The 21,656-nt window shown below is 46.1% G+C and overlaps 1 protein-coding gene across 1 annotated transcript in view; it reads right to left on the bottom strand.

Annotated features, from left to right (window-relative positions):
* Positions 1–4,459: 4,459 nt before the first annotated feature.
* LOC125947722 (sodium-dependent multivitamin transporter-like) overlaps positions 4,460–21,656 on the bottom strand; it is a 29,233-nt gene continuing 12,036 nt past the window's right edge. Inside the window, exons 2-5 of the mRNA XM_049672975.1 lie at positions 10,823–10,888; positions 9,551–9,602; positions 5,879–5,946; positions 4,460–4,621 (exon numbers count right to left, since the gene is read on the bottom strand). Of these exons, the coding sequence (XP_049528932.1) occupies positions 4,460–4,621; positions 5,879–5,946; positions 9,551–9,602; positions 10,823–10,888 (348 nt within the window). The remainder of the gene's footprint in view (positions 4,622–5,878; positions 5,947–9,550; positions 9,603–10,822; positions 10,889–21,656) is intronic.

Raw genomic sequence — 21,656 nt, 5'->3', positions numbered from 1 at the left:
CTTGCTTGAACATGTTTTTAAACGAGGTTTGTATTGCCTCGCAAGAGTCGGCGGTGGTCTCACACTAGACCCGGCAGCACCCTGAGAAGTGCAGGTGCAGGGAAAGCTGCGCCGGCGCCGGATCACGTGACGCGCGTGACCAATCAGGGTCGTTTGGTGCGTCGCGGGGAGGGAAAGGGAAGGGGGTTGGCGCACGTTCTGACAGGCTTTCTTCACCTCTAATTAGTTTCAGCGTCCTGGTGGGAAGGCCACGCGTGGTGCGTTCCGCCGAGGAGCAGGCTGCGTTTCAGCTACGACGCCGCGAACTCACTCGGGAAAGGGCTCTTCATCGACGTGCAGATTCTAGCGTGAGGGCTTCCGAAGCCCAGGAGAAACGTCAGCGAAGAGCCACAGGCCCCGAGTTGCGGAAGCGCGATGTTGAGGCCAAACGTCACCAAAGAGCCGCCGACCCTAAGTTTAGGGCAAACGACGCGGAACGCCTGCGACAGCGTCGTCTTGCCACAAGCTTCGCTCACCCCATTTTCTCGACAGGGAAAATGCTGATGATTTTAAGCTTTCGAGTCATGCCAGGATGAACTCAAGCCACAACTGCCGTTATTGAAATAACAGGATCTGCAAAGCATTATCGACTTTTTTTCTTTTCCCAACAATATTGCAGCAAATAGCCTGGCCTGTACTTACAGAACGCCTTGTCCCAGCACTCAACTTTGACAGTCTTAAATGATGTCGTCAAATTTGTCGTGGTTTCATGCATTATTTTCACAAGCGTATTTGCAGAACGATAGGAACGATACTAAAGAGATCGACTTTCCATCGAAGCAGCCTGATTGCCCAAGCCTCTTACACTGCGTGAGTGTTCAGGCGTTTTACTCAACAGCTTCATAATATGCTCTAGCTTTTTCTGTACGAGGGCTGTAACTGTAGCCGCTATTTTGCTGAGTTTGTGATTGTGGCTTTGGCTGAGGGTTGGGCTAGTAATGCTTGCTAAGCAATACGCTACGGTAATATACTGTAGAAATTTTCTTACATCATTTGCACTCTTACCTTGTGAATCACCATGCAGCTTCACTGGAGTCAATGATGATGATGTGTAGTGTTTAATGGCGCAAGGGCCAGCTATGACCAAAGAGCGCCATGACACATGGTGATGGGTTCTGAATGTATTATAGATGGAGTGGACAGTAGGATGCAAATGGTACATAAAAGGTGGCTGTAAAGAGGCCTAAAACAAATCGCTATAAATTGCGTAAAATATATGAGTGATAAAATAATGACAAAGACTAATGATGTGAGCTATGAGCGTAAAGGTTTCATTACAAAGCGTTGACATAATAAAATATATGCAATAGCACTATTGCCTCAAGAAGTCCTTGAAATCAAGGACTGAGAGGCACGTGCTGTAAAATGTTTTAACACGAAAGTGTTTTATGCCGGGGTCCACCAAGACTTCACTGACGTATTTCCGTCACGGAAATACGTCAGCTTACAATGTACACGAACATAATACAAAGAAAGAAACCAGAAGAAAAAGTTCCACAAACATGCAAAATTTGGAAATCGAACCCACGACCTCTCGGTCGTGGGTTCGCCGAGCGTTTAACCCATTGCGCCACAAACGCATTTGCAGAGAGCTACACAGACGCGCCTTATATATCTAACACTCCTCCGTGTACCCGCGCTCTTGCTCGGGGCGGTGCCGCCGCCTACGAGCAGAAAAGAGAAGTACTGCATTATGACACTAACGCGCACCGACAGTGAACGCTTCGGTGGTCTCAGCACTACGACGCCTCGATGCCAGCATTCGAAGGGACGCTGGCATCAAGAAGCACTACCAACGCCACCTAGGTGGCGTTCACCGTACTCAGCACAGCGGAGCGTGGCCTCCGCAATTAGCTCTGAAAATGTTTCTGAAGTTGATCGCGGAGGCTGCAATTACGACGCGCTGTACGCGCTGATTTGACTCGGTGACGATTCAGTTACGTGCTTTGTCTTGCGCGTTGTATTAGTGTGTCAGTTACGTGCTTCGTCTTTCGCGTTGTGCTAGCGTGTGCAGCGTAGTGCAGCTTCCATATGCACGACGGTTGCTCATGGTCATCGACGTTGGTAGTCGTGATGGAGGAGACGTGCCACCAGGCGTCAGCGTGGGTGCATCAACGCCTTAGGGCGCTTTAGCCACAAAACACCAATAGACATTATATATCAATGTGCAATAAACATTACACTACTTCTGTGAAGACACGTGTCACTTTCGTGTTCTATACCGATTCCTATATAAGAGGGATCAACCACAGTTTTCCACTGCAGCTGCAGCCTGCAAGTCGAGGCTGCGCTACAGATACCCTGGCCAGATGACTTGTAACGTGTTTACATCTGCTAAAAACTTTAAGATGGCATTAAAATCAAAAAGCGGCTCATGGCTAAGAAAGAATGCTGGGTGAAGAGGGATGTGCTCACGATACGCGGGATAAAAGTACTTTTTACGCTGAGCTTCTATTTCTGGGCACTGGATAAGGACATGGAGAACTGTAAGTATGTCGCCACACCTATCACATATCGGAGGATCACTTCCTGTAAGGAGATACGAGTGTGTTCCATAGGTATGTCCTATCCTTAACCTGCATAGAAGCACTTCCTTGTGTCTTGTTGTTTTCTGAGATATCCATTTCCCAATTCTTGGCTTGGTTACATGTAGCTTATTTGACACTTGATTGTCCCACTGCCTTTGTCAATATTTCCGTAATTCATGGCGCAGGAAGGGCTTTAGGTCAGTGAAAGGGATGGCTATGTTTGTGTTTGTATGTTCAAAAACTACTGAAGTGGCACTTTCGTCTGCAGCTACATTGCCTTTGATACCTCTATGGCCAGGTACCCAGCATATTATGATTACTTGGTTGTCCTTGTAAGCTGAGCATAGCAAGCTGTACAGTTCGTTATAAACTGAGTTCTTGTGTTTTCGTAGACTCATTAGAGCTCTAACGACACTCAATGAGTCTGTGAACACAATTGTTTTTGTAATATTCATTTGTTTTATGTGTTTGACTGCTGAAAGGATTGCGTATGCTTCCGCTGTAAAAATGCTTGTATGCGGATTTAGTGCCCCGGACACTGTAAAAGATGGTCCCAAAGCTGCGTAAGCAACACCAGTAGAAGATTTGGAGGCGTCCGTATAAAATTCACTGCAAGAATACTTCTCCCGAAGTTCAAGAAAATGCGAGTGTATGTGTGCTTCAGGTGCCCATTTTGATATTTCTATAAAAGAGACATCGTACTGGATGGTCTGCCACTCCCAAGGTGGTGGGAGCCTAGTAGAAGCCATCAGGACATTCTCTAGAAGAGAGAAGCCTGTTTCTTCAGACAGGGCTTCCAATCGGAGGGACATAGGAGGCCTAGTGGCTGGGCGGTTACGGAACAGCCTGGCCGTGGACAAGTCCTGAATAATTGAGTGGCATGGGTGGTCTACTGCAGATTTTACCTTCAAGGCATAGGAGAAACTTAAATATGTCCTTTGGAAGAATAGAGACCATACGTCTGACTCGACGTACAGGCTTTTTACAGGACTAGTCCTGAAGGCACCTGTAGCAAGGCGGATGCCTAGGTGGTGAATAGGATCCAGCATTTTCAAAACACTAGGCCTCGCAGAATTATAGACTACTGCTCCATAGTCAAGATGCGATAATATAAGACTTTTGTATAACTTTATGAGGCATCTCCTGTCACTTCCCCAGGATGTGCGTGACAAAAGCTTCAGCAGATTCATAGTCTTGAGGCACTTTGCTTTAAGATACTTCAGGTGTCTGGAGTCAACTTTGTCGTTGAAATCACGATCTTCAGCAATTCAGAAGCACTGAGATGTGAGACGGTTCGCCCCCCTCAAGTTCATAGCTCTCCGTGCAGGCCCCTTCGTCGACCTCAGCAAAAGTAAGCTGTTCCAGCATGGTCCTTCTTCCATTGTGCAAATTTAATGTTCGTATACAAATTTTGACATATTTCTGTCGCACACCATGATTATTATTCTGCTCCGTTTCCTGTCTTTATTATTTGACCTTGCTTTTTTTTCTTTGAATGCTAAGACCCTTTATAAAAATATGGACACTCTAAATATAATGTTTTTATGGACCACTGACAAGCCTAAAACAAACCATATTTCAGTGCCAAGCCAAACCAGCAAGACACCGAAGCAACACACTGCAGAAAAGCCAAACAGAATAATTGCTGTAGTCGGTATCTATGAGACTGTTTCAGGTTTGATGGTATCAAAATATACGTTTGCAACTTGGCTTTTCGTCTCTCCATAAAAAAGTCCTATTTATTGTTATGATCGGATCATGTGCATCAATCCTGTGTGTAGAAGTTCTCGTTTTAATTTTCGCATATTACCACGAATAATCATGTAGTAACAAAAAATCATCGCTGCAGGATGAAACGCGCGTTTCAAAGCGTGAGAACAGGCGCAATGAACTTACTTTCCAAAGTACTTGCGCAATTCTACGATGCTGAACGGCTGGACTGTTGAGTTTGGGCGCAATGAATCAATTATTATCTTGAAGACAACTGTGGTTGGTGCGACCAAAATGAAAAAGAACTGCATGCAGTCCGTCCAAACAACGCCTCGCAGTCCTCCCTGCGGAACAGAACACAGACACAATGCCTGAGAGCTTACAGGGTTACTTAAATGTGGGAACATGATTCCATCGGCACGGGTAAGCAGGCTCTAATCCTAATGCAATGCTGATAAACTTGAAAGTGTATGCTTTATTCATCCTAGCGAAGGTTATTTTTTAGATAAACTGAGGCTTTAGTTAGCATTGAATTGTGGGCCGAGGCTACAACAAATCCACAGGGCAAAACGGTTCGTCCTTCAAGAAGCACTGCCTGTTTTCCTGACGTGATCGGTTTTGAGCAGGTGCGCTGCTCGTCGAGTTTCCGATCTGTATCGTACGTCAAGCCAAACCATAATTGCACCCTCTGTTCTGCACGCACGAAACACCAATCTCTTATTTTTGGGTGCCCCCAGCGACGTGAACCATAATATAAGGTGGCCTTCAATACAACCGCTTTCAGCTTTTTCGTAAATAGTTTGCTCATACGTCATTGCGGACGCCATCTTTAGGTACCAGCAGGTCAAAAAGCGGCGTAGTCAAGAAACATGACAGCACGACAGGTGCATCTTGCGTGGAACGTCCAAGCAATAACATTGATAAACCCGTGAAAAACAGTCGCCGTCAAAAAGTAGCAGTGTGCGCGTGATAATACGGTGCACTGACGTCATCGTAGCCGCCATGTTTGGCTACTAGAACGGTGGGAGCTGCCTCCATGACGTCACCTGAAAACTGCAACGCTTCCCTCCCCATGGCACACTCCTATGTGGTGCAATCGCCTACAGCTGCCCCCCCCCCCCCCCCCCTCCCGAACTGCTGCGTGCTCGTGATAAGCTATCATTCCTTGCAAGCATTTCGCATTTCCACCTGCGATTATACCATCTTTCCTATGTAGTTATCTATGCACAGCGCAAAGTATAGACCGAGCGCACAACGCTTTCCGGTCACGAACTCTGCCGTTTACCGGGAGTCTCTGAGAATACTATAATGTGCACCATTATTCCCCGGCACCTGTTGTGCTAGAAAAAGCTCCTGCTCGCCAACTGCTCATGAATAATTTCAAGAACTAAACGCGAATTTGGTCTGTTAACTTGAACAAATACTCAATTCATTCAGTATGCCCGCCTCCGATCGCGCGTGTTCACTATTTCGCGAGTATTGCGGGCGACGAAGGTCCCCAAGTGGTAAAGATTTACTGGTCGTCATTCCATTGCTCAGCAAAGAATGCAAAGATAAGATAAAAATAGCGATACCTCAAACTAATAATTTATTGTGCTTACCAGCGCCGTGTAGATCGTCCCTGTTAATCCAATAATGACGTTGCACCAAAAGAGCGGTGCGTTCAATGCTGAAAAACGAAAAGCTCTGTAAATAATGACATGGGAGCACGGATGCTTGGGCACACAATGTCAATTTGGTAGGAACAATTCACGAATGTTTTTAATTGCTGAATTTTCTTGCAATGAAGAATACGAGCTTTGTATGCATGCACCAGCTGTGTGGGCGTGACGCAACGCAATGATCCCATTTATATGCATATCACGTTTCGTTTGTAAAGCACCACGAGTGCCACTAAAGCTTTGGGTAGAAAAGATCATTACCGAACACAATTTCTAACTACTATAAATATTGAACTTGACATTTTCTTTCAATGGTTAAACTCCTGTCCACAAGATATTTAGACGGACTGGAACGCAACTGGGAACTTATCATGGAACAGCGACCAATGCGACCGTGTGCGAAGAGAAAGAGGGCGTAGGCGCTTTTTCCTAATCACTATCATGGTCTCATACATCAGGCCTTCCTGATTTTATGCCCATATTTCAAGGATAATATTTAGCAATTATTATAGCTCTTTGCAAACTTCCAATTAAATACGTTCCTCGACAGCTATTATAGTGACCAATTCTCTATACAGCACAGCACTCGCGTCATCACCCGACAGCATTGTTTTGAATATAATGTAATTAATGTTCCATTTAAATCCACCTCGTATTGGTACAAATCACGGTGATAGGTTTTTAAATAAAATGGTCCATACATCCTCTGATGAATTTGTCATGTGAGCTCTGCCGACTCCGGCTTAATCATGGTAGCTAAATTTAGAAAACTTTCTGTTTCAAGATTCCCCAAAAACGGACAATTCCGATAACAGTCAAACATTTGCTTTCTACGTGGGAAAATTAATGTTTCACACGTAAATTAAAAATTTTATAAAAAATTGCACTGCCTTGTTTTACTGTTAAGTATTTATCAACATAGGTCTGGCCTGGCGCCGCCCCCTTTACGCTATATCTGCAAAGAACCTGAAACCATTGATAATTTCTTATTTGCTACCCTCAATCGAAAAGTCAGGACGAAGAGTACTCCGAAATTAGAGATACGTCCGCATATCTTTGGATTCCGAAAACATGGTATTTGTGAATTCTCAAAATGTTATCTCCTTTGGGGCATCTACATCGGGATTTACAGGAGCGTATGGATAAGCATCAGCAAATTGTTTTGTGACACAAGGAGAAAACCTCCTTATTTTACCAAATTGAAAATTGACATTTAACAAGTTTGTAGTTGCACTTGCATTCATTTTATTAACTTCACTTTTGCTCTCACTTTGTAAACACATGTTTTCCTCTTTGTAAACACACGTTTTCATCTGCAAAAAAGTAACTGTACAGTTAGTCTACTTCAGGCCCGTAGCCAGGGGGTGGCTAAAAACCCGGCCCCGCCCCCCCCCCTCGAAATTTTGATCTTTACCGAAAATAATTACTGACAAATAGGTGCTTTCGTCGAATAGTCAAGGCCTTCAGCAAGTGCTCCCCCCCCCCCCCCCCCCCCCCACCGAAAAAAATGCCTGGCTACGGGCCTGGTCTACTTACATATTTTTTGCACCATTTCCAAATTACCTTGCCTTATACTTTCTGTTTTAAGTTTTATCTTACCTACCCTGTAACCACCGGCTTCTCGGCCAATCCCCCGTAATGAGCAAGCGCTGTAGCGACCGGGGTTTGCAGATCTGGGAACTTCATGCACCGTGGTGGAGTAAGGAAAGTGGGGCTGCGCCTGACATCCAGAATGCTTTAAACACGCGTTTGTATTTATATTTCGTACAAGTGTGAGGAACGACGCAGAAAAAAATTGGGCAGCTTTCACTAGTGGTGCAAGGCTGTAATAAACAGCGGAGCTGGTGATCGACCTACCTTCTTCCAGGTTTTGCTAGGTTTGGCTAAGTTTTGCTAGGAAATGATAAGCACTGCTAGGCACGGTATTCCGAATTGGCTCGCCGCCGACGCGCAGATTCTCGCTTGGCCGCGCGGTGCACTTCACAATGAGCGGTTTCTTCTTCGGGTGTGCGGATCTTCCTAGGTCGTCCCATGTCAATTTTCCATGTCAAAATCATTGTTCCACACGTCCCATGTCAAAATGGACGTGGCTGTGACTCTCGTACTCGCCACAGAGCCAACGAGAGTTGTGCAAACCTCGCGGCGGCTCCGAGCTTTATGTTACGGCCAAGCTCCGGCTCCACACTTGTCGGGGCGTGGCTGGTCGAAACCTGCCGAGCTCCTGCCGATGCCGCCCGCGTTTCCCCGTCGCGAACGCGGGAAACAAGGAAATGCGGGCGGCGTTGGCAGCAGCTGTCCGCGTTGCCTCGTTGGTGCTGCTACAATTTCTTTCTCTCGATATCTCGCTCTCGCTTCCTCTTTCCCTTTCCCGAGCATTGCGCGCGCCGCGCGCATGCTCTCCTTCCCTCTCCTTAACGTCCCATGTCAAGGCAACATGTGCGGGCACGGAGAGGAGGCGAGGCACACGCCGCTCCGCGAGGTGGTTGCTAGGCAACGCAGTGACGTCTATATGCGACATCCTCCTCGATCAATAAGGAGGTTTGCAGCCTTTTTCCTCCGAGGAGAGTTTCGTGTTCGCTTGGCCCAAAAAGCACGCACGTCACTAGGCACGAACAGGCAGAGGGAAACACACAATGACCTTGCCTCAGACACGGACGTGGCAGTTTGAGCCCATGGGTATTCCAAAAAGGTGTCAGCATCTGGTTCGCTCTTTATTAGTCGCGCCGAGGCGAAAGGGAAGGCTAAATGCTCTCAGGTCCTTGATGGGTGAGAAATGGCACTCCTATGTCGTGTGAAACAATGCCACTTTGCAAATTGCCCAAACTCGTTTGACGGTATCCAACCAGCTCCCTTGAACCATCGCAGTTGAAAATGGGTCTGAAAATGGCACTGGCTCATCTCTTCTCTCGATTGTTGCGTTCTCCGTGAGCAACTGGTTTAGCGGGGTAAACTCTAGATCCCAACAGTGCAATGTTATTGACCCTTTTCGCGGAGCAGTTTGTTCCACAGAAACGAGATGGCACTTTCGGCGGCGCGCCGAACGTCGCCGCAGCGACCGCGCACGAATACCCATTGCCGCTTCTGCCTTGATTCTGTGCGATCGTGCCACTGCTGCCACTTCTTCGGCACCAGTTGCAGCAAAGCGATGAAAGCATCTCACGCATCTGCATTGCCTATTTTACAGTTGGTTCCCGCTGCAATCTTCGGCAAGCAGGATACTACAAGGCTTCAGGAGACAATCCGGGAAATTTTGCCGCTGCTCTCAGTTAGGCTGATTCACCTCAGCACATAGGAACGTCTGCCGCTTCTGCGCACTGCCACCCTGTGGACACGTGTGGTTCACCTGCGTGCCTGGACACTGCGGCCTTTGGCGCTGTTAGCCGGATTGCTTAAAAGGAGCTATTCAGCGGGCGTGTACTTCCGAGAGCAGCGGAAGTACACGGGCGACTTGGTGGCTTCATCAGAATTATCTTCGTAATAGCAATCATGCAGATGCTGCTTGAATAAGCTCATTATATGCAACTTCCCGGAAAATACCAGCACTGTGCGCCGCTGACATCCAAACACGAATCAAAATATATTTATGGAATAACAGATTTAGCATATATTTACCTGTGACAAGAGTTAACGATGCCGCAAAAATTGAGACTGCGCCCACGCTTTGCTGCAAAACATAAAACACAGACAACAACGGTAAATCAATTCAGCTATATATGTGTTAGTAGCATTTGCTGAACAGCAAAGGAATCTTATTGTGTTGCCTTTTTTAATGTGGTTACCTTCAAACTTGTGATATAGGTTGGAGTGCCAAAGCTAGTCACGTAAACAGATAAGAGGCTATGCGATTGCTAGATAACGTTGGCCAGGATCTTTCAAAATACCAGTGCGTTCTATTACGGATAAAGCTTTGCGGTGTTCTTGGCACCCGCCCACAGCAGGTCAGGTTGTCATTGTTTTCTACCTAGTCATTCACTTACGTAACTTATTAAGTCTGTTTAAATCGTCACTATTTCAACACTGCCTGAATAGTGAAACATTAGGCTGCCTTCAACAACATCCAAATAAATTGCTTGTGCTGCATACGTTTCCGCATGTATTCTTGACCATGTTCCTAAGAATGCGCTCAAAAGGTAAAAATATCCGGCGCCGTCCAGCTGGCACGCCGTCACCGTATTCGACCTCACGCGAGCTGAGGACGACTGAACTTTGCAATACGCCTAACCAGCTAGCACCTTTACCTCTTGTTCCGTACATCCCCCTCGTGTAGGGTAGCAAACGGACGGTTTGTCTTGTGATCATTTACTAATATTGCTTTCTGTCCCGCCATTTCTCTCTAGCAAATTACCATATCGTTACAACAAGACGATCGTTAGCTTGGCCGCTTCGCCATTCCTGTCAGGGAGATTTTGTGCTATCATTTACAAGCCGAAAGAAAGAAAACACTCGCTGTTTCGCGAAATCAATAAACAGCTATCACGATGCGTGTATTTGTTCGTTTTAATTACACTTTGGCAAAAGCGCCGCCGCTGCATTATATTTTTTCTTCCTTTTCGCGATTTCCATTCAGAGTGGGAAAACTGTCGACGCAGACAAAAAGCAACAAATGTTTGACGGTGTCGGCGCACTCCACTATACGACAACGAGAATATAGTTGTAAAAATAATGTGATGCGTGAACGTGTGACATATGACATGTGAACATTTTGACAGCTGTGAAACTTAAAGAGGCAACTCTTGCACTTTGTCTTTAAGGAACAAATTGATGGAAGAATTACATCAATACAATTAGGCATATTGTACTACTGTATTTAGTTACATTAGTGGAGCTTGTTGTCTTGCCCACCGCAAGATGTTTTAAATAAATTGTATATTCGAAAGGTCTTACCGTGAGAAAAATGTAGATAATGCACGCTGACAAGGAAATGGTGCCGTTGAAACGCATACGAAGGTACTGCCGGAATGAAAAGAAATGGGTTTATCAGTGCGTTTTACCCTAGATCATTAAATGGAGCAAAAGCAAAGCTATTACCCATTGGTAAGTTATATCTCCAATGTGTTCAAAGCTTGCTGTTACCGTAACGATTCCTTAGCTGACACATAATGGCAGACACTATGACTCCACTCTGTTTACATATACCATTCCTTATCGAGATTCTTGCAGTTAATGTACACCTTAACCCCGCTATTGTAAAGGACGACACCAGTGGCTAACCTTCCACGAAAAAGTAAGTCGTACCTGCGAAGCGGCTGCTTATTAGGCTTGAAAATTTTGAGCACTGCCCTCCTGCGTGTGACGTCACCTGATAGACTCCGCTGCAGCGGCGCGCGCGCGCTCCCTGCGTCAAGGTTGCTGGTCACGGTTGTTCGACCTGCCCTTCTCAAGCTCAAGTCGATCTGCCCATGGGTCTGTAGGTTTGTAGGAGACTATGTACTGAATATTACAGAACAAAAACGAGGGCGAGCAATGAGAATAATGCGACAGCAACGCGTTAGCATTTGATTTCCCCCGTTTTGACCTTTTCACGTGTTCCCGTTTTGCGCGGAATGATGAGACGGACACGAATAAAAGGTTTGAAACGAGGCTTTGTGCTGTCATTAGTCAGTGTATGTCCGGCTGGTCAGACGACCATATGCCGCCTACTGTTGGCTCTGGTGGTGTGGCGGGGGGGGGGGGGGGGGGTTAGAGAATGGGGACTTGCGCCGAGCCACGAGCATGGTTTGCAAGGTGGTTCATGGTATGGGAGATACGGTACATTACGGATTATATGGCAGATCTTTTAAAGGACGGGTCGATGCGCATGTTTCCCATGGTGGAGACGGACTCGCTGGGCGGGGCAAGACGTAGGTCAACCCTTTTGTTGAGCACTTGGACAAACTTCCGGTCTTTCTTTATGTCCTAGTTGAAGGATAACCGCATAGCATCTCCACCCTTCCGTCGACGCTCTTGTACAAGATCATTCGTAGCACTCGCATAAGGCGCGGCATCCATCGGTACATTTAACTATATACAACGCAAACGCAGCCACTAACCCGACTATCGGTAAACTGCACGCGTATCCGGACTTAGCCGGGAGCTAAGTAGATCTCCTTACAACTGAGCGCCATATGATCGGGACCCCATTCCAGTGCGCTGTGCACGGCGTCTCCACTTTTCTGCTCTCCAGCGTCGGTTTCCTCTATACTACTCTTCCCTCTCTTTACTGTCTAAACGAGTTGTACACGAGGTGTGCACGGCAGCGGAACTCCTCTTCTCAGCGCCATCTAGTACCACCGCCGCAACACCTGATTGTTACCTCCAAAGTGCATGGCACGCCGGTGCGTGAGAATGCTTAGAAGCGCGGCATGCAGCGACCGCGTTCCACTATCCCGCTTCGTATGGATAGATTCTATGAGCGTCTCCTTTGAAACGGGGCGGTAGGTTGCACCACCAAACTTTTTCACACTTTGCGTAATGTCAAGCCTATATTTTTTAACCCACAAGAAATTCCCAGCATCAAACTTTCTGGACCACTAATGAGAACTTCGTTTCTATATGCCTCCGTTGTTTGTGGTCTTCCTACTTTTCAGCCACCAAACCTCCGATCGCCTTTTACTAATTTCTATTGCGGACATGCTTACTTCCCCCTGCTATCCCTGAACCCAAGGGCTGTAACGAGGCCAGGGGAGCCTAAACCTATGGATTGGGTAGAAGATATATTAGCATTCTAGCAATACACGTTCCATCGCTTCCCTAGCTTAACCGCAGCGAGCACATGCTTCTTCCTTGGTCTATCTCACTACAGAACTACGTGTTCTAAGACGTCCTGATCGCGCTTCGAAAAGTAAAGAGCTTCCTTTTGAGTTCTCATAAATTGTTTCTTTCGTGCTTTTGTAGTTACTCGTAGCCGGTATCTTTTCGATGGCCGCCATCCAGGAGGTTGTCGCCGGCTCTAATGACTTAGCTTTAACGTTCGCTGTTGCCATGTTGCGTACTATACCGGTAGCATACTTTATTTTTTTTATAAATATACATATCTTATTTCAGCAGCCTGTTGTATTCCGTGTAATGAAGCAACTCGCCCATCTATACGCTTTGTTAATCAAAAGGGCTAGGCGCCTCACATGCAAGCTATTCGCTGCGCCAAGATTTTTTTGTATCTCCAACCGTACGGTGTGGATGCACTGACCCAGCTTTCCAACTACCGCTGCTGCACATGTGACGCGGTCGAGTAAAAGGCGCATATGACCTCTTTCATGCCGCCAGAGCAGCTTTCAGCTTCTAATAGATGGCATCCATGCGAGAATCCCGGGATACAGAAAGGACACGTGGTGCTGAACGCGGGCGGTGACTGCAGGCCGATGATTCACGCGCTAACGTTCTCAGCAATCTCGATCTCCCATGGTCTTTGATGGAGATCGAGAAACCTTAAGAGAAGACGCAATTTTGAAAGTTATTGTAGGCCATACACAGTTCTCTAAGACTTCCAAAATGACTTCTACCATTGTGATTGCAAAATGTCAACCGTGACCTTCCGATAATGCCACATAGAATTTGCATTTACTGGTTCAACATATAAACAATCCCTGTCATCTGTTCATGGTCCCCAGTTTTCACAGTTATGGAAGACAGGGATACAACAACGCTACACGGTTATTAGGGCTCGTTAAATGTGGAAAGATTTTATCGAGACTTGAAAATTTGCGATGTGAACTATCGGCATAAATTGAAACTCGAGCAAGTGAAACGCGACTAGCTAGCGTTGTTGCGTTTCCCTGCTCCCGTATGTTTGTAACAGTGGCCATATTCAAAGCGCAAAATGCACAACTCTTCAATATTTTATTAATCTCGGTACTTCGACCAACCCATCCGTCAGCGCCATGTCGCGGAGCGCACCTGCGAAATTTGTGATGGTGCGCACATGTGCGCAGGGCGTCCTAGTTTCCGGGCATTCTACCCTAGGCTGTTACAATGAGCCCGACATAACACTTGCGGTTTACCAGCCCATGTATCGCTTGCAACCACCTATCGCAACCACTCTGTGCGCACGAGCACATGTGCTAAGTTCTGTTTGCGTTGCAATCGGATAGGCAGCGAGGGGCTATGTATAGCTTAAAGGGCTAGATGTGCTAGTCTAGACTAGACTAGATTTTAGCACACGATCCTCGCACGTGAGCATGGTCTGTGCGCATGCGCTCGCCGTCAATACTTTCGTTGTTCCGCTCGCTAACACGGCGCTGGCCGTCGTGCAGGCCAACACTCCCGTGAGGTTATTCACCTTTTTGACAGATGGAGGTTTGCGACTAAACAAAGATTGACAATCTACAAGCGATAATCTACCAGCATTATTTCCTGCTCCCGTTTCAATTGATGCCGAAGGTGCATTGCAGAGCCTGAACCTCCGAATGTGGGCGCATTACCGAGGTATGGCCGAAATTAGATTTAAGCTTGTCTGCAAACGAATGTCTATTAGTGCCCTGACGCTCTGCCCCTTGATCACAAGCGTTGCGTGTAGTATTAGATGTTGTCAAGATACAATTGGAATTGAACAAGCACCCGGGTTTGCTTCAGTCCTACTCTTATTCACTGTGAATACATAAGCCAGCTACGTCTACTATTCAACAGCCGCTCACTTACTCTTGTGTCTCAGTAGTCCCACATAAACGGGGGCGAGGGGCGGGGTGGTTGTACTTTACTGATGGCAATATATGTTCCATTGAATCAACCCCTTGCTTGAACATGTTTTTAAACGAGGTTTGTATTGCCTCGCAAGAGTCGGCGGTGGTCTCACACTAGACCCGGCAGCACCCTGAGAAGTGCAGGTGCAGGGAAAGCTGCGCCGGCGCCGGATCACGTGACGCGCGTGACCAATCAGGGTCGTTTGGTGCGTCGCGGGGAGGGAAAGGGAAGGGGGTTGGCGCGCGTTCTGACAGGCTTTCTTCACCTCTAATTAGTTTAGAGTTTAGAGTTAACCAGCATTATTTCCTGCTCCCGTTTCAATTGATGCCGAAGGTGCATTGCAGAGCCTGAACCTCCGAATGTGGGCGCATTACCGAGGTATGGCCGAAATTAGATTTAAGCTTGTCTGCAAACGAATTTTGAATTGAAAAGTAGGTAATAAGAAGGAATCTTTGTGCTGTAGTTGTGAATGCACGTGACTCTCAAACCGAATGGTACAGGCGGGAACTCTATACTAAGAAAGTGACTTCTTATTAATTTATGCGGCGTTTTTGATTACGGAACTTAACTCCACGGACATACAGCCTAATTTAGGACAACATTTAACACCTGAGTAAAGACGATCACCCTGAATAAATTAGAAATTAAGAAACACAGTGAAGTACGTGGTAGCATGCGTGCCGTCGTTCGCTGACGCTGTCGTCGATATTCAAGTTGTACTACGCACCAACAAGTTTTCGAGTTCGTTGACCTGGAAACCTAATGCGGAGCATTGTAATATACATATCCTAACAGAGACTAGTTTCATTCGCAGCTGGGATGTGATGGGGATATTTCTTCTTGCATACATGCCATGGGTGTGAGCAGTTGAATGGAAAACTGTCCTTAAATTGCGTCCATAGATCCACAATGCTGATGCCCCAACACGACGCGCATTTCGTCGCTGGTCGTTTGCAGATCCCGCCACAGCACGTCGTTGCCCAAAACGCTCAAGTGAACTTCATTTTTGCAGCGAAGCTGTTAGGGCTCATTCTTCGATGGTCGCGGATGTAGAAAAAATGTGGTTGATCCCTCTTATATAGGAATCGGTATAGAACACGAAAGTGAAACGTGTCTTCACAGAAGTAGTGTAATGTTTATTGCACATTGATATATAATGTCTATTGGTGTTTTGTGGCTAAAGCGCCCTTAGGCGTTGATGCACCCACGCTGACGCCTGGTGGCACGTCTCCTCCATCACGACTACCAACGTCGATGACCATGAGCAACCGTCGTGCATATGGAAGCTGCACTACGCTGCACACGCTAGCACAACGCGAAAGACGAAGCACGTAACTGACACACTAATACAACGCGCAAGACAAAGCACGTAACTGAATCGTCACCGAGTCAAATCAGCGCGTACAGCGCGTCGTAATTGCAGCCTCCGCGATCAACTTCAGAAACATTTTCAGAGCTAATTGCGGAGGCCACGCTCCGCTGTGCTGAGTACGGTGAACGCCACCTAGTAGTGCTTCTGCGAGAACGCGTTGGTAGTGCTTCTTGATGCCAGCGTCCCTTCGAATGCTGGCATCGAGGCGTCGTAGTGCTGAGACCACCGAAGCGTTCACTGTCGGTGCGCGTTAGTGTCATAATGCAGTACTTCTCTTTTCTGCTCGTAGGCGGCGGCACCGCCCCGAGCAAGAGCGCGGGTACACGGAGGAGTGTTAGATATATAAGGCGCGTCTGTGTAGCTCTCTTCAAATGCGTTTGTGGCGCAATGGGTTAAACGCTCGGCGATCTATCGTCGCGGACCGAGAGGTCGTGGGTTCGATTTCCAAATTTTGCATGTTTGTGGAACTTTTTCTTCTGGTTTCTTTCTTTGTATTATGTTCGTGTATGTTCGTGTGACGTATTTCCGTGACGGAAATACGTCAGTGAAGTCTTGGTGGACCCCGGCATAAAACACTTTCGTGTTAAAAAACTCTCATTGGCCGTATGCTGTATGTGCGAGTGAAAGCGCGCGAGAGACGCGCGCTTTCACGGGGAGCGACCGCACGGCGGAGAGCAAACACCATTTCTTCCATTGGGCGAAAGGCCGTGGGGGGACGGGAGGGTTGGGAGGGGAGGCGACGTTTAGCTGCTGCACCAAATGCGTATCTTGCGACCGGGCGCAAGGGCAACTGGCGACTCAATTTGCCACGGGAAAGGAGGACAGCGGGAAGGCAGCGCGGAAGGGAGGGTTTGCGGCTTCTTCTCTGCGAGCAACTTGTACTTTGCGCGGCGCAGGGTGGTCGCCTGCACGGTATCTTGAAAGCGATCTGCAACACGGCTCCTATATTTGTATGCGCTGTATTTTCGCCGCTCAGTTTCCGTTGAAGCGATAGACCGCATGCAACTTCGCTCGCTGCTGCTGGCGCGCTTGCTCACGCCAGCGTTTTGACAGCGGTTGTGTGCGGTCACACAAACAACGCGCAGAACTATTGTCGACGGCGGCGGCGTTTTGCCAGCGTTCGTACCGAACACGCGCGGCGTTGGTGACGTGTTTATGAAGAATTGCCATTCTTTGCCGTACACCATATGGCGGTGTACCGTAGCGACCATAAGGCCATGGTCCATGTGGTCACTAAATAAATGAAAACCACCGGATCATATATATTTCTCATTCTTTAGTAGTTCAAATAACCAATTACACCATCACATCTTAATAGTCATCTTAATAGTCATACGGACATACATAATTCCCACCAAAGTACAGCTTCGCTGCTCTTCCATCTCCACCCCAGCGGAAGGGCTGACAGTTTTTAGCTCACTCTTGAGCACTGAAGTGTTTGAGTATGTAAATCAGTACAGCAAACCTTACTTTCACTTCGATGTCAGATGCAATGTGCAAATGCTTCATGTTTACAGGTTCACCATGTTATTCTGAAATAGACTGCGCTCAGCAGAAACAGAACGTTTCCATACTTTTTTTTCAGTTCTTCCTTACCATCAGAAATCCTTTTCATGTGAGCAAAATATATAGCTGTATTTTCGGCCTCATTCTGATGTTAGGAGCAATTAGATTTCATTACTGCGAGTGGACAATTCCTCTATGGGCGGGCACGACCATAGCATATAACTGTATAATTTTGTGTTAGAAATAATTGTGCGAAAAAATCGCACATGTTCCTGTTTTTCCTTTGTTAAAAATGAAAAGATACGTTCTTGTCGTTTGTATTTCTTTTTCGAATTTTGCTTAGCAATATTCAGGAAGTTATCAATAGAAAAGTTGCACTTTCTGAAAGCCAGCCACGTCATTGTAGTGAATGTCACACCGTACAACGTACCACTCAAGAGGTGCGAAGAATATTCTTTCTTTACCCTGTTAACGCAGATGGTCGCTATGGTGGGTCTTAGGTCCTCAGATCGAGCGTCTGCATTTCAATATTTAGGAGTAGGTTTCAAGAGACTAGATTTTTACCGCCAAAGAACGACTTTGCCATACTCTGACTGATTGTAACCATTGAGATGTTCATCTCGAGCAACTTGGGCTGGACGGTCTAAAGTGGCGCGTACGTTCATCGTTCACATGTGTTCGTCCCGGCGACGACAAATCCTTGAAGGTAGCCAGAGCAGCCTCCCATTTTATTATGCAAAAATGAATTTAATTCCTGCATACGCATCACAGTGATATTGATCAGGAGTTCGTCAGTCATGGTAACACCATTAAACTTGAACGACCAAACTTGCTGAAAGCGCTGATATAGAGCTACAGCTACTAAACACGAGGAACACAATTGAGAGGTCAGGCTTCAGGTCATGCCCTGTCTCCCAAATCAAGGTTTTAAGAGGAAGCTTTAGCTCTGGAGCTCCTCCTAATCACATCGGAACTGAGATATCGTTTTCCTCGGCTATCACTGCACGGATTTGGATGAGATTTCAAGTACCTATTAATTTCTAAAAAAGAGCCATGAAACTTGTAGGATTTCAAAAAGGCCACTTATGAAGTTGCCATTCGGTAAAATGCACCTTTTAAGGCACCTAAAGCACACAAAATTCGCTTATTTTACACTGTCTGAACCATGCTGCTAACTTGTGAGTTGTGAGTAGGAATTTCGGGAAGCTCTTCTAACATTATAAATGTTTACGCAAGCTGTAAATCAATATATCACACACGACCACTTGACATTGTTTAACATTCGAAGCTAACAGAACTGCGATATCTGTTTTGGGGGCAGTGTTACCCTTTTGTAAACTTCCTGGTTTTATTCTTTTACTTACAAATTTTCTGTAATTTCTCTAAAACATTCGTGACCCTAAATAAAAATTCTCGGTCCTACAATTACTGCTCTATAGGCTTTTTTCTCAAATTAATACTTTATCCATGTCGGTGCAGTGGTTATCGCTGCATTCATTTCTGCGTTTTACATGTATATAAATGGGGAATTCGGCGTGGCCCCAAGCTAAAGCTGCTGGGAAGCACAGCTTCTTTCCTGCTGTCACTGTGTCAACATGTCAGAGAGTAACCACATTACTACTTGAACGCATTCAGCTCATCACCAGTGTTGACGTTTCCTTTTTGTCGTTTTTGTTTTGTTTTTCTGCAGGCGGGAGGCGGGGGGTGGCGGAGCTTAATGCAGAAGTCATCTCGGCTCGATCTCTAATTTTGTTTCAGAGCACAGCCTGCACCCCAAATTACTGCTCAAATATTATTTACATACGTATATAATGTCTGCTTATTATCTTTCTCATGAAGAATAAAAGAAAGATACTGTGGGAAGTATTAGAAGCCAGTCAGAATAGCTGAATCAGGAAAGGGCGATGATTTATTATGAGTAATCAGGCGAATAATGAGTAACTCTACTTAAACGCTGTTCCTGCTTTTAACGTAAAAAAAAACATACAAGGCACTCCCTCGAAGCACACGTATACTACGGAACAGTGCACAGACTTTTCCAATTCCTAAATAATATGTCTGGTTGGGGAGCATATGCGGACACCAAACCTCACAAGGCAACATCTGTTTGTTGTTGCCGAGCGAGCGATTATTGTGTCAGTTTTCTTTAACACGGGAGGAATTTTCAATGCACTGATACTCGAGATCATGACTTTAGCGTCGCAAAATCTGCGCATCCTCTTTTTCATGCTTTAGCAATAAAACAATGTCTAGTGGAGGGCGCATCGGTGGCCTGACCTACTTTTCTTATTATTGCCTCTGAATATCTCGTGACTGATAACCGGACATCGATCACTTATTTATACATGATGTATTATTTATACGTCGTACTATTTATAGGAAGGCGACTGATATAGACGGCAAACTTCGATAGTTTTATGTAGTCGGAAACACTTGCTTTCCTAATACCAAGACTGTGTTACCCTTTCTGCGAGCGCGTCGGCAATTTTTTTTAATATGCGCGAGACTTTTTTTTTCCTTCAGTCTTTCATTCGGAACAAATTTGAAACTCATTTTGTCAGAAACCCTTTGCTGTTTGTTTGAGCTTTCGCCTAAATACATTGTGCTCGTTCTACCTGTTCCATATCATGTTTGCTCTACAGGCCATCGCATTTCACAGTGCCCCTATATATCAGTATATGATCCCAAAGGGTGCAGCGTTGCGCGATAATTTTACGCGCCGAGAGCAATCACGTGGTCCAAAATACGTCAGCTGCTACGTATACAGAGGCAAAGCCAACTTTAAGGACGGGGTGCCAACTTTTTTTTTTTTTTGAGTGACATTGACATCGCAATCAGGCCCTGGAGCCAGCCTACGTCTCATCCATCGGGCTACGGTGTTCTTTGGTCATGCGCTTTCGATTGGTACAATCCACGTCATACTGACACTTTCTGTTTTCCGATGTGGTTTGGTCTAGTGCAGATAATTGTATAAATATATATACAAACCGTACGGAAAGCGGCAAAGCCCTATCGTACTTAATAAAACTGTTTCAGACGCGCTGCTCCATCTCGAATCTTTGACTACTTGCATATTTGCGGCCATGGATGTGACAGTTTACACTGCTCATGATGGAATCATAAAATGCGCTGCACATAAAATGTGTGTACGCGGAAATTTAAAATACCTTTTAATCTAGACATCCACGTCACAGGGATTGGACAGTGCAGCTGCTTTAAACGACGTTTAGCGACAACTGACGCTCTGCCAACGATTGATTGCGTAACCGCAGGGCACAATAGTTCACTTTACGACTAGCCTTATTAAGTTGGTCGCATAGACGAAAAATTCGCGCGCACGCATTTTTTAGCTCAGGTTCTTCGTGTGAGAACACATGTTGCAGAAATAGCACTAATGAATTGCTCATGCTAGGTGTGTGAAATTTTTTGAAAACTTCTAGAAAGAAATGTTATGTGATTTATATGCACAAATGCATATATGTGTGTAATTTCTCTCCAAAAATAAACTGAGTTGCAAGTCAGCGCCTGTCTGTTACCTTTGCTTTATTGTCCTCGTTTTTTGTGTGCGCGCTGCAGTTTCAAGATGAATTATATGCAGAAACCTTTGTAATGCATACTGGATAGAAAAAAATTAAATTATGGGGTTTTACTTGCCAAAACCAGTTCTGATTATGAGGCACGCCGTAGTGGGGGACTCCGGAAATTTAGACCACCTGGGGTTCTTTAACGTGCACCTAAATCTAAGTACACGGGTGTTTTCGCATTTCGCCCCCATGGAAATGCGGCCGCCGTGGCCGGGATTCGATACCGCGACCTCGTGCTCAGCAGCCCAACACCATGCATACTGGATAGAGCATTCCCCCATAGATACCACTGCAACATGTACTGCGCAGAGCACGTAAGGTTCTTGAGCTGGTGGAGCATATTTTGCACTCAGAAGTGCCAACTTGCACTACGTGTCTCGCATGTTGTCGATCGTGACCAGCCAAAAAAACGGCAAAGCTTGAACTAGGCAGCGCAAAGCTCTAGACACAGCGAAGCTGGCCAATGGATTGCGTCGTAACCTAAGAGATACCTGGCATAAACAAGCTCAACTCAGGCACAGCCAAGGAGGAACCTAGCTAGTACCAAGTTCAACCTAGATACAACCAAGTTCAACCTCGACATAGCCAAGTTCAACCTAGC

The sequence above is a fragment of the Dermacentor silvarum genome, chromosome 8 (assembly GCF_013339745.2).
Source record: "Dermacentor silvarum isolate Dsil-2018 chromosome 8, BIME_Dsil_1.4, whole genome shotgun sequence".
Taxonomy (NCBI): domain Eukaryota; kingdom Metazoa; phylum Arthropoda; class Arachnida; order Ixodida; family Ixodidae; genus Dermacentor; species Dermacentor silvarum.
The sequence above is the reverse complement of the archived record's forward strand: the minus strand, read 5'-3'. Positions and strand labels throughout refer to the sequence as shown.